Source organism: Mesoplodon densirostris, chromosome 1, assembly GCF_025265405.1.
Source record: "Mesoplodon densirostris isolate mMesDen1 chromosome 1, mMesDen1 primary haplotype, whole genome shotgun sequence".
Lineage (NCBI taxonomy): Eukaryota > Metazoa > Chordata > Mammalia > Artiodactyla > Ziphiidae > Mesoplodon > Mesoplodon densirostris.
This window is the reverse complement of record NC_082661.1, coordinates 227,275,366-227,289,618: the sequence shown is the minus strand read 5'-3', so window position 1 is coordinate 227,289,618 and position 14,253 is coordinate 227,275,366. Positions and strand designations below refer to the sequence as shown.

At 41.4% G+C, this 14,253-nt stretch overlaps 1 protein-coding gene across 1 annotated transcript in view; it reads left to right on the top strand.

The window, feature by feature from the left end:
• FREM3 (FRAS1 related extracellular matrix 3) overlaps positions 1 to 13,494 on the top strand; it is a 52,702-nt gene extending 39,208 nt beyond the window's left edge. Inside the window, 2 exon segments of the mRNA XM_060098131.1 lie at positions 10,440 to 10,574; positions 13,253 to 13,494. Coding sequence (XP_059954114.1) covers positions 10,440 to 10,574; positions 13,253 to 13,494 — 377 coding nt within the window.
• Positions 13,495 to 14,253: the final 759 nt, after the last annotated feature.

Below are 14,253 nucleotides of genomic sequence, written 5' to 3'. Positions count from 1 at the left end.
GCCCTGTCCCCTTCTCCCCTTATCTCCACTCACTACCCCATCTCCCCCAAGTCATGGACCCTCCTGGGCATGAAATGAACTGGGCCTGGGGCTTCTGACTCTGCTTCAGTCAGGAATTAGGAATCGCTTTTAAAGAAAGCGATTTCTTGTCTTGCTGCCCTATTAAAATTATATATGGAAGGAAATTTGTATGCTTAAAAGAATGTATAATCATGTAATATAATAACTAAAGACAAAGTGAGGAGGTTAAAAAATGCTCTATCTGGGCTTCCCTGGTGGCTCTGTGGTTAAGAATCTGCCTGCCAATGCAGGGGACATGGGTCAAACCCTGGTCTGGGAAGATCCCACATGCCGCGGAGCAACTAAGCCTGTGCACCACCACTACTGAGCCTGTGCTCTAGAGCCCACGAGCCACAACTACTGAGCTCACATGCCACAACTACTGAGGCCCACGTGCCTAGAGCCCGTGCTCTGCAACAAGGGAAACCACTGCAATGAGAAGCCCGCGCACCACAGCGAAGAGTAGCCCCCACTTGCAGCAACTAGAGAAAGCCCGCATGCAGCAGACCCAAAACAGACAAAAATAAATAAATTAAATAAATAAATTAAAAAAAAAAATGCTGTAGGGCTTCCCTGGTGGCGCAGTGGTTGAGAGTCCGCCTGCCGATGCAGGGGACACGGGTTCGTGCCCCGGTCCGGGAAGATCCCACATGCTGCAGAGCGGCTGGGCCCGTGAGCCATGGCTGCTGAGCCTGTGCGTCTGGAGCCTGTGCTCTGCAACGGGAGAGGCCACAACAGTGAGAGGCCCGCGTACTGCAATAAATAAATAAATAATAAAATAAATAAATAATAAAATAAATTTAAAAATGCTGTATCAGGAAATGGGAATTTGACTCCTGGACAAGACACTGGGGTGTTCCCTGCCTCGATTTCCACATCGATAAAGTACCCTAGCCAGCTCATAAAGTTATCAAATGCCATAATAGAGTGATTCAATTACCCTTTAATGTAGCTTCTTGATAGAACTTTCTCTCTGACTTTAAGCATCATTTATGATTTTTACAAAGCAAATGTACTCTGAAGCTGCAAAGACTGAGCCATATATACCCTCTGTAAAGAAACAATTAATTTTTAAAATAGTTTCAGAGATTATCAGACTCCCAGTGATGTCTGAGGTGGGCATGGGTGAGGGAAAATCTGCCACTGTCAGTATGGATGGAGTGGCTTGCTGGATCCAGCCAATAACTGCTCCTGAGAAACAATTGGGTGCATCTCTTTCCAACACTGGATTCAGTGACTTCACATTGATAGTGAAACTGGCTGTGGTACTTTTGTGTGTTTTGTTTTGTTTGTTAAACCTTTACCAACACAACATCATGCTCAGTTAGTCTGAGATGAATCCTTTGGTTCTAGCTTGAATTTTGGAGAATTAAACCCATACTCAGTAAGACATTCCATTCTGCCCCATAATCTACCTCTAATGTTCCTCATAAAGATGTTATAACACAACTACTGGGTAAGTTGCCCTAATAAGGCTTGAGGCCCAACTGCTAAAGCATCTTTATGAAAGCAATCTGGAAATCACACATCAGTCCTCCTTGGAGACTCTTCACTATTAAATAAGGGATTTGTCCAGACCATCACCAGAGACCTCAGCTTATATCACAAGGTATATTTGATGTTTTTGGAGCAGAAGTTTCTAACTCATGGGGATTCTTTTTTTTTTTTTTTTTTTTTTTTTGCTGTACGTGGGCCTCTCACTGTCGTGGCCTCTCCCGTTGCAGAGCACAGGCTCAGCGGCCATGACTCACAGGCCCAGCCACTCCACGGCATGTGGGATCCTCCCGGACCGGGGCACGAACCCGCGTTCCCTGCATCGGTAGGCGGACTCTCAACCACTGTGCCACCAGGGAAGCCCTAGTATTACTTTTTTTAGGTCTCAGTTGTCCTTTCTACAAGAGGCACTTTCAAGAGAAAATGTTGATAAAGACAGGGACGGGATCAGACTATTTTATTGTGAGTCTCAAATCAGTTTGACCACTTCATCTCTCAAACACGCCTCTGTCAGGATTTGAGTGGCTATGGGTTGCTGTGTTCAGATCTAGACAGGATTAGACTGGACTGCTGTTACAGACCCAGAATTGGTGTGGATTTATAGATACAGCACAGAGCTTCCATGAAACTGAGCTATGTCAAGTGATAAACCAGATGGAGCAGAGTTTGAAGAGTGTATATGCTCTTTAGTTGGGGATGGCAAATTTATCATGTATTATATTGTTCTAGAACAAAGGAAAATATGAATGTGATTAAAAGTTGGTTTGGTTCTTGTTAGTTTGGTCTCCTAAATGGGTTTGTTTGTTAATATCCCACCCTGTGGACAAGATCTCAGAATGGTACAATAGGCCAGTTTTGGTCCACTAAGAAAAAGAAATTGCTGGGACTTCCCTCGTGGTCCAGTGGTAAAGAATCTGCCTTCCAGTGAAGGGGACCCAGTTTCGATCCCTGGTCAGGGAACTAAGATCCCACATGCCGCAGGGCAACTAAGCACATGTGCCACAACTACTGAGCTCACGCGCGCCTCAACTAGAGAGAGAAAACCCGCACACCACAACTAGAGAGAAGCCCGTGCTCTGCAATAACAACAACAAAAAGATCCCCCATGCCTCAAATGAAGATCCCGTGTGCCACAACTAAGACCCAATGCAGCCAAATAAATAAATAAATAAAGGGGGGGAAAGAGGCTAGCCATCAAAGCCTTGGGAAAAAAATAAAGAAATTGCCAAGGACTAAGTTCAGTTCCTAAAGATATTTTCACACATCTCAAGGGCTAAGAATAAGTATAGACTCTGAAGTCTATGCATTCTTCATTGTGTAATTTATTTTCAAAAATTGACCCCTTAGAATTAAGATAACTATTTTTTTCTTAAAATAATGTGTATGACAGCTCAATATCAGACAAACAACCCAATCAAAAAACAGGCAGAAGATCTAAAAAAACACTTCTCCAAAGAAGACATACAGATGGCCAACAGGCATATGAAAAAATGCTCAACATCACTAATTATAGGGAAATGCAAATCAAAACTGCAATGAGGTATCATCTCACTCCAGTCACAATGACTATCTTCAAAAAGTCTACAACTAATAAATGCTGGAGAGGGTGTGGAGAAAAGGGAACCCTCCTACACTGTTGGTGGGAATGTAAATTGGTGCGGCCACTATGGAAAACAGTATGAAGGTTCCTTAAAAACTAAAAGTACAGTTGCCATATGATCCTGCAATCCTATTCCTGGCCATATATCCAGAGAAAACTGTAATTTGAAAAGATACATGCACCCCTATGTTCACAGCAGCTCTATTTACAATAGCCAAGACATGGAAGAAACCTAAATGTCCATCGACAGATGAATGGATAAAGAAGATGTGGTAAATATATACAATGGAGTATTATTCAGCTGTAAAAGAGAATGAAATATGCCATGTTCAGCAAGATGGATGAACCTAGAGATTATCGTACTAAGTGAAGTAAGCCAAAGACATATATTTTGTGATATCGCTTATATGTGGAATCTAAAAAAAATGATACAAATGAATTTATTTCCAAAACAGAAATAGACCCACAGATATAGATAACAAACTTATGGTTACCAAAGGGGAAAGGGGCTGGGGGAGGGATAAATTAGGAGTTTGGGATTAATATATACACACTACTGTATATAAAATAGATAAGCAACAAGGACCTACTGTATAGCACAGGGAACTGCACTCAATATTTTATAATAACCTATAAGAGTTCAAGTCAAAAAAACAATAATGTATGTGAATTTTCAGTATACTCCATAGAAATTTGGAATTTGTATTATATTTTCTGTTAAACCAAAGAGATATTAGGGAGTGTCTACTAAGAATATTAATCTTGATTATGTAGATTTTTGGAGAGAGAGATGTTACTCACAATCTTATATATAAAGTATCTGTTGTTTTCTCCACAGAAGAGAAGGAAATAGGAGTAATTTTAACTGTTTGAGATTCTGAAGAATCACTGCCTAGTCAAGTCTATTTGATAAATATAAGGGGCAAACAGAGGAATAGAAACACTCTGAAAGAAAAGAATGACAATATGGAGTTATGTGGTTTTTTAAAGCCTATTTGAAAGATTAGAATTTTTTAAATATCAGGGTTCTGATTAGCATTATAGCTAGAGCAGCTATCTCTTACTGAGAGGTTGGGACAGGTTTGCCTGAACCAAGTTCTCGAGACCCAGAAGTTGTTTGCCAGGCAAAATGAGAGAGAAAGAAGCAAAGTTATGGATGTAGGGACCTTTTTTACATTGTTCTACATACTCTGCTTCATAGTAGCTCTTTCCTTTTATAACCAGTTCTCAGTTTTCTAGGGTGATGAGGAATTAACATGAAAAAGTTGAAATCGGTATATCTATAGCTTTAACTTCCTTTTATCTTCACTGTCATACCTTTTCCTGTAGCCAAAGAGTGATGCCAGTACAATATCTGTGCTCATTCTCTGCTGGACCTAATTGCTGGTCAAGATGCACAAGGAAAGAAATGGGAGAAGAAAAAAAGAAGAGAAAGGGAAAGTGAAATGATAGAGTGAGAAAAGCCAGGACTGGGGGCTTGAACACTTGGCGTCTGAGTCTGGGATACCACTACCTTCCCACGTAACCTCGGGCAAGTGGAGCTACTGGGGCTCAGTTTCCCAATCCATAAAACGAGGCTAACACAAGATTGTAAATCAACTATAATAAAAATTAATTTAAAAAAAGAGAGAACAGACTTGTGGTTGCCAAGCAGTGGAGGGGATGGGGGGGGCAGTGGTGGTGGAAGGATGGGTTGGGAGTTTGGGACTAGCAGGTACAAACTATTATATATAGGATGGATAAACAACAAGGTCCTACTGTAGAGCACAGGGAACTATACGCAATATCCTGTGATAAACCATAATGGAAAAGAATATGAAAAAGTGTATATGTGTATGACTTTGCTGTACAGCAGAAATTAACGCATTGTAAATCAACTATACTTGGATAAAATAAATTTTAAAAAAACCTAAAGCCAGAAACACCTAAAATGAATTGTTAGTGCCACAGTATTATATGAACTACAAAGTCATTATGTGAACAACAAAATAAGTAAGATGAGCTAAAACAGACTAACCTGTAGGAAGAGCTAAAAGCAGGAATGTACAAAAATAAATATGTCTTAATATCTATTTCTTGAGGACATATTTCCTCCTTGAGCCCTGCCATACCACCACTTACTTTTTACTTTAAAACCTTAGTTGTTTTAAATCTTCCTACGTTCAGAAGTTGCAGACATTTCCAATGCCAAATAGAAAAAGAAAGAAAAAAATACAGCAAATAAAGGAAGAAAATTAACACAGAATTCAGTGTACGACCCAATTGTTTACTTCCAATATTGTTTGAAATGGTTTTAGTAGATTTTTAACAAGCAACTCAAGAAACATTCATAGTGTCCTACCGTGCACTTAGTATAGGACCCCAAAGTCAAATAAGCTCTTTTCCCTGCCTTCTATTACATCTGACTTGATCCTTAATTATTCTCAAACTCATGAAGGCTTTTCAATGGGAGAAAAAAAAATCATGTACAGAAATAGTGATGGAAGAGTCTTTGTTCAGTGTAAACAAACTTAGTTGCTGCATACTGTTCTGAGAAAGTCACTGTTAATAATTATTGGATCCAGGGAGCTTGCATTCAGATTCTGTAACGTTTATTGAAGATCAAGCACTTTGCTCAGCTTACGAAAAACCAGCATCCTCTGCTTGATACCCTCTCCTTAAAGGGCTGATGAGCATGGGAATGGGATCCTAGCAACGCCATCAAGCCAATAGAACCACCACTAGCTTGGCCAAAAATAATTGCTGAGGGTCCTAGACCCTCAAGGTCCATAGTGAAAATATTCTTTCTCTTAACATGGCTGAAAACAGACAGCCCATTTTTCAAATTCTTTTGGCTGCTTTATCTTTCCTCGGTTCTATGCTGAGCGAACTTGAGCTGAAACGGTTGGTTGTGCTATAGACGTGATCATACTAACCCAGCCCCACTCTCCTGAAGCTGCGAGTGCAGGGCATCCTAGAAGCCACCTGCATCCAATCACTGGATGCTGCTCAGGACACTTATCACATCCATCTCTTCCACTCCATCCCTAGTACAAATGCATAGTGCAAACCATCCTCTGTCTCACATGGATAATTGCAACAGCTTCCTGATCAGTAGCCCTAACTCTCCCTTCAATCTGTGGCCCACACCGAAGTTGGACAGATGTACAGAAAACAGAAAACCAACCACGTTTCCACTGCTTAAAATTGGTCCCCACATTCTACGGAGAGTCTAGAAAGTGAAGTCCCATCTATTTCAAATGGATCCAAGTCTCTGCAGGATCTGGCTTCTACCTTCCTCTCTAAACTCATTCCCTCATTCATCTCTTCTCACCTTACACGTTTCTAAGAAACACACTCTTGTATTCCTCTCCAAATGCTAGGCTGTGTCATGCCCCTGTGCCTTTTGTCATATTAGCCACTCCGCTGGGAACATTCTTCCCCCCTTTCTCATGGATCAGTTGTCATTCATTCTTTGAGTCTAGTACAGCATTATTTCTCCCAAGACTCCCCACTCTGAGCCTTGAGGTTGGTTCCTTCTTTTGTCAAAGCACTCAGGGTTTAGCTGATTGGCATCGGTGTGGCTGCCCTATTACACCAGAAATAACCTCAACCACTAGAACGCACATCTCTTTACATCCCCAGTAACTAGCACATTTAGAACACACAGAGGATGTCCAATAGATGTCTGTTTAACTAAACAAAAAAAAATTAAATTTTATTTCATGAAACTAGATGTTAAAGAACTGATATTAACTCATAAGCATAATAACCTCTTTCTTATCCAAAAATTCAGAAAGTGTTTAAATAAGCTGTTCCAGAATTTTTCTAGCAATCAAGCTTACCAGTTTGTTTCAGAATCTATTTTCTCTTCTGACGTAACTGAAAAAACATTTTCCAGTCTTCCATCTTTTGGCATCTATCTTGTTTCGGGTAGTTTGTCCAAGTTTACCAACAGTAATTCTGTCACTTCACCTGCAAGTCCTCTTTGGATCTTGGCATGAAATTTCTCTGAATCTGGACATTGAACTCTTCTTTTTTTTTTTTTTTTTTTGCGGCATGTGAGTCTCTCACTGTTGTGGCCTCTCCCGTTGCGGAGCACAGGCTCCGGACGCACAGGCTCAGCAGCCATGGCTCACGGGCCTAGCCACTCCGCGGCATGTGGGATCCTAGCGGACCGGGGCACGAACCTGTGTCCCCTGCATCGGCAGGTGGACTCTCAACCACTGAGCCACCAGGGAAGCCCAGAACTCATTTTTTTTTTTTTTTTTTTTTCTGCGGTATGCGGGCCTCTCACTGTTGTGGCCTCCCCCGTTGCGGAGCACAGGCTCCGGACGCGCAGGCTCAGCGGCCATGGCCCACGGGCCCAGCCGCTCCGCGGCATATGGGATCCTCCCAGACTGGGGCACGAACCCGTATCCCCCGCATCGGCAGGCGGACTCTCAACCACTTGCGCCACCAGGGAGGCCCCAGAACTCATTTTTAAATGATGGTCATATCTCTTTTGAAAGCTTTACCTTGTCATATTTCTCTTTCTTATTTCCATTTAAAGAACATTCTCTCTTAAAGGAGATAAAAACACATCTATGGCATCCATTTAACATAAGTGTGATGTGGTCAAAACATCATACTCTCATAATTGCCCGCCCTTAAGAATTATTGCCAGCACCTCAGTTTTTTTAGACAGAGCTCGGGTGAAGACGACTTGGAGATAGTGCTCTTTTCTCTATTTCAACAAATTTCCTGATGCTCAATATACAGAGCATATCAGAAGAGTTTCATGATTTTTCTTCTAAGTGACACTTGTCCTCCTCTTACATCGTGTATCTTACTGTACTCAGAGGCTTGATTCTTACGTTTTTTCTCTGAACAGTAATCTAACTCAAATTATTATTTTTTAATCTTTCTTACCTCTCTCCCTTCCCCAATACCACACAGAGTAATTTCTGTGCTAAAAAAAGATCACTTGGTCCCAACTTTAAAAAAAAGAAAAAAAAAACTTTTGTAATAAGTTCAAAGTATATCAGAAGTGAGTTAAAATTATCCACTTGACAAATTCTTGAGTACTTATAATATACCAGCCGATGTGCTCCTAATATAAAGACATAAAGACATGTGGAATGTGGTCCCTGATCTTGAGATGCCTCTAGAGCTCTGATAAAAACACAGAACAGTGTATAAGAATGGTGGCTTTAATATTTTAGCTTTTCAAATAGGTGCTAAATCACAAGGCCATTTGGGGAGTGTAATGTGTGTCACCTACACTGTGGCGGATACAGAGAACTGGGGTCTGGCTCTACCTGGAAAGTCTCAGTGTAGGAGATAAGCTGATTGGCTGCTTTGATGGATGAGCAAAAAAGAGGAAGTGCATTAGGATTAGGCAGTATTCCTAGGGTTTATCAAGGCAAAGGATGCAGGAGGGTTGCCGTGGACCAGATGTGAGCCATGTACACAACAGAGAGCCAGAATGGAACTGTCTTAGGTCTTGTCCAAAAGCGCCATCTAGAGGGATGAACAATCCCCAGCACAAGCACTGCCGAATGCTGATGGTTGAGGAAGAATTAAGTGACCATCCAGGATAGGGATGTGGTCATCCTCATCAAGGGAATTGCAGATGAGAAATACCCAGCTATGGGAACAAGAGACCTCCAAAGAACACGCAGAAGTGCCCATGAGAAACAGAATCCGCTTTCTTCCATCTTCTAAGATCCGAGCATGTGATCACCGTGATAAAACCCATCAAGAAAGACCTTTCCTGCTCCCCTTGCCTCTCTTCCCTCTTTCTTGTCCCAGGCTTGGAGGTATCAGAAACATCTATTAGCAACAGTGGGGAGATGGAGTGAAACTTCTGGGTCAAAAGAGAGGATGATCACCCCACCCTTCTCTGAGTGCAGGCCCCTACCTGCAGTGCACCTGAAAACAGCAACTAGCAAGTGTGACCCATCACTGCAGTTATAGAGCAACGCAAACTGTCAGGGGAGCACGGGGTAAGGAACAACTAACCTCTTAAGGGCATATATGGCCCCCCAAAGCAGGTAACCCAATCAAAGTCTTACAGAAGGACTGTGTGAAATTAACATGTTGGGAAGGGAGTTTCAGCTCAGAGAACATCACCAGCGAAGATGGAGGCCATGACCACGTGCTGTGCTGGCTCATGGAGAGTTGGTGTAAATGGAACACAGGGCACAGGGTCAGGTGTCGTACATTATGACTCCAGAAAGAAGGGACTCAAGTCAGATTATGGGAGCTCTTATACACCATGGTCAAAGTTTTGGTAAAACTCTCCACAGCACAAAGAGATCTACTAAAATACATCCTGAGCAAATAGTACTTATTACTTTGGCTTTCTACCTTCCAAAATGTAAACTTCATTCCAATATGCTCCTACGTTGCATTGTTTCCCAAGGTATCATCTCTGTAATGTTGATTTTCCATTTACTGTCTCAGGAGTCATGCCTCCGTGGTGAAACTGCTGCCTGGTGTTTACATTTGTTTGCCTCTAGATTTCACAGTCCAAAGAAAAACATTCATTTCCAAACCTTTTTCATGACAGTCTGCTAGTGTAACAGCTAAACCTTGTGTAAGCCTTGAAGAGTCAGCTAAGTTCATAGGCTGCTTTTTAGAACTGGGAGAACTGGAGATGGATGAGTTTGTCTGCTTGGCCGAATCTTGACTTTCTCATTGTCAAGCTTTTCCTCCCATCAGATGTGCTGTTCTCTTCCACGTACCCTCAGAGTCTGATGCCCGCCCCAGCTGCCTTCAGCCTTCTCTTTTGGGGGGGCGGGCTTTTCTGCCTCTGGGGGTAGCATTTCTGGCATCTCAGCTAACAAGATCCCCAGAATTTCTATCTTTGTAATAAGCAAATGTTATGGTAAAAGGCATAGCCGCAGCCCCCAAATTCAGACCCCTGGACTGCCCCTCAACATGAAAGGCACTTCTCTCCTGAGAAAAAGCCTCCTGAATTCCCCACCATCTTTTCCCAAACAATAGCTGACTTTACCTGGGTTACAAGCTAGTTGGCCAGTTTTTCCCAATTGGGAAATTTCTTTGTGCCACGGCTATCTCTTAAAGCAGAAAAATGAATAGAATTCTAACTGATTTTATCTCACTGCACTTCCTGGAATCAAAGCCATGGCATGTGACTCCTTGATGTGTTTTTTTGTGTGTGTTTTGTTTGTTTTTCGTCGAGCCTGTGCAAACTGTCATGTCTGATGATTGTGACAAACACCCAGGCTCCCACAGGGCCAGAGGAGAGGAGGCCTGGGAGGCTGAAGCAGTCTTAGTTTGTCCTTTTATGTCTCCCTAGAGCCTGCCCTGCACTTTGGTGTTGATGAAAGTGCTGGCTCCATGGAGGTTTGTGTCTGGAGAACAGGCACTGACCTTTCCCGAGTGTCCTCTGTCACCGTGCGCTCCAGGAAGACAGAGCCGGCACCAGCAGAAGGTGAGCGGGCCATTTTAAAATGTATCATTATCATGACATGAGTATAGGGTAAGGTCTAGTCTGTCAGTGTAGCATGCCTAGTCTTTGTGGATGGGCTCTGATTTAAAGTTTCTCCTACCTGGGCACATAGAATGACTTCTGCTCTTTATAAAATAAATAGAATATTCATTCAGCGACCTTTATGATTTGTTCATTAACCACTTGCCTGGGACCAAATTAATCTTCCAAAGTTGAGAAGATTTGTAGATACCATAAGCTGCTCATAAACAGTATTTCAGATCAAGGCATACCTGTGATGGCTGAGCAGGTCCCAACTCCTGGGTGAATCCAGGAATCTGTTAGCTCCTAGGAGGGTAGGACGGTCTCACTTCTGATTCTTGAACATTTTCCTTGGCTTCAAGCAGCATGTCCTCATGTCCCACTCCCTTTTGCCTTTCTTGATGTGGACAATCAAAGCCTGGTTGGCAGTGGAGCTAAATAGTTCTGAATACCACTTCCTCTGGTGAGCCTGTGAGCTGCTTTACCAGAAAATAAATAAATAAAATAAAATAAAAAGCACAGGATTCAGAAAAAGAAAGGGAAATTTCCATCTACGTTGATACCCACATTTTTTCATTTGCTAACAGGGACATTTTAGTCTCCTGGGATGTGGACAGGCAGCAGAGTTAAGGATTAGCATCGTATACAACCAAGACGCATGAGAATATGTAAAGATAAAAACTACATAAAAGCACAAATCCTGCAAATAAAACTCAGCAGTCTAAAACCTACATGAACTGACAAGACAAAAAGAGAAAATGTATCTATGAAAATGTGAACCCAGTTTCAACATGTACCCCAGAAACAGTTAAGGAAACTAAAGACAGCTTTACAGCCCAGAGCTTGCTCTTGGGAGAATTAACGTGTTATAACACTTGAGGGAATATATCACATCATACTGTACAGGATACCAGTGATGATCCTTAAAGTTCTTTTGTTGTTGTTTTGCTCTTTTTTTTTCTTGCTTTCCTTTCTTTCTCGTAATTTTCAGACAGAACTATTTCTCACTCTATATATATTTGTTGGGCTTCCCTGGTGGTGCAGTGGTTGAGAGTCTGCCTGCTGATGCAGGGGACACGGGCTCGTGCCCCGGTCCGGGAAGATCCCACATGCCGCGGAGCGGCTGGGCCCGTGAGCCATGGCTGCTGAGCCTGTGCGTCCAGAGCCTGTGTTCCGCAATGGGAAAGGCCACAACAGTGAGAGGCCCACGTACCACAAACAAACAAACAAACAAACAACTTAGAATGCAACTCCTACAGAGACATTCTCCTCTGTACTCACAGTACAAGCATAAAATCAGGAAATTAACTGATACATTACCACAATCTCATCTTCAGACGTCATTCAAGTTCCACCCGTTGTCCCCCAAATCATAGCAAAACAATCCAGTTCAGAATCACACATTGTATTTAGTCATCATGTCTTTCAGTTTTCTTCCATCTGGACAGTTCCTTGTCTTTCCTTGACTTTCATGACTTTGATATTTTTCAAGATTACAAACCAGGGGGAAGGGATAAATTAGGAGTTTGGGATTAACATATACACACTACTATATATAAAATAGATAACCAACAAGGGCCTACTCTATAGCACAGGGAACTCAGTATTCTATAATAACCGATATGGGAAAAGAATCTGAAAAAAATAGATATATGTATATGTACAACTGAATCACTTTGCTGTACACCTGAAACTAACACAACATTGTAAATAAACTATGCTCCAATATAAACTAAAAATTTAAAAAAAAAGATTACAAACCAGTTTTGTAAAATATCCCCCAGTTTGGGCTTGTCTGATGTTTCCTCATAATCAGATTCAGGCTATGCATCTCCAGCAGGAATATCACAGAGATGGTACTGCATTCTCATTGCATTCTACCCAATTGCACACAATTTCAATTTATCCCACTGTTGGTGGTATTAACTTTGACCACTTGGTTAAAGTGGTACCTGCCAGGTTTCTTTACTATAAAGTTACTTTTCTTCCTATGCAATTAAGAAGACTTTTGTGGAGAGATACTTTAAGACGATGTAAATATTCTATTCCTCCATTTATTTATATATTTATCTATATCACTCAGGGTTTCCTATTTTAGTCTCTTAATTATAATTTGTCATGACATTGGATGACTTTTTAAATAAGTAGCAAAGAAGCGATATGATCAGGTGAGCCAGCTTGCAAAATGATTAATAACCCAGAAAATAGCAGAACCTTCATGGCCGAGTAAATAGAGCGGAATGTTGTAAGGTTAAACCAGAGGTCTGGCAAAGGTGAATGAGTGAAACCTAGTCAAAATAAAAGTCATGATCATCATCTTAACAGTTCCAAATAGAAAAGGGAAACGCTTTCATTACAAATTGAATTTGCCTTCAGAGAGCCGTCAGTCTATAGTGGGATTTTTGTGGAAGTGCTTGGAAGGTGATGGACAGCATGTGGTGACAGATCACTGGCTATTGCGGCATTTGGTAGAACATGGAAATTTCCCCTTTCTGAGGATCAAGCCAAAAAAATATGCATCTGAAAGTGCTGTGTACATAGAAGAATGCTACAGACATTCTCTGAATTTTTTTTTCTCTGAAGGAAAACTTCTGGCAGTGAATTCTGCAGTCTCACTCTTGGCTTTCCTTTCCCACTAGCGGGACTAGACTATGTTGGCATCAGCCAAAAACTGGTCTTCGCTCCAGGAGTGTGTGTTGAGATGTTCCAATTGACAATCCTTGATGACCTGGGACAGCCCATCTCAGAGGGTCCAGAGAGGTTTGAATTACTTCTCCAGATGCCTCTGGGCACAGCAATTGGAGAACCCAGTAAAACCACCATTTTCATCAATGACACCATCACTGACTCTAAACAGAGTGCTTGTCATTCTTTTGATTGAAAGACTTCAAGGGAGGGGAAACAGCCAAAACACATCTCCTAACAACAGTTTCCAGATCTTAGCAACTCCAGGATATCAGTGGTATTGAACTGACATTGGTGTTACATATATTCTGGTGATATGTGCAAATCTAGTTTATGTAACTGTATGAATATGTACAAACAGAGAAAGGATCCAGCTGACAAAGGATTGTTAGACCGTGCTCTTTGTTTTTTTCTATTTTCTTTTACTTTGTTACCAAGGCCAGTGAAACCCACTGTCCTCAATTAAATCAACAGTTAAGAATAAAAGGGTCGACCTTTCTTTGCTGATTCATGCTGGACAGGAAGCACTTTTCAACTGTAGAGATACCCTCATCCTCTGTCAGTTTTTCTGGTTATAGTGCTGAGTGACCTTACTGAGATTTGCAGATAAGCCTAAACCTCCTTTTTGCCAGTTGCTCAGTTTTCCTCCACAAGTCTTTATCAGGGCTACTTAGAAGGGAAATCCTTTCATCAACTCTCCCTTCTTTTGCAAACTCCTTTATAAAAGAAGATAATAAACAATAAATTGTAAAAATGCAAGTATCGTAAGAGAGAACAAAGAAAATTTAAAGAGTTGTAAAATCTTCAAACTGCCAATTGCTTCTTTACTCATTTTAAGCTGACAATATAAATCACCATTATTGTGCCTCAGCTAATATTACATAAATTAGAGTTTCCAAACTATTTTGAAAACCACATCTTTGTGCCCCATCATTATCTTTTAGGTATTTCTTGT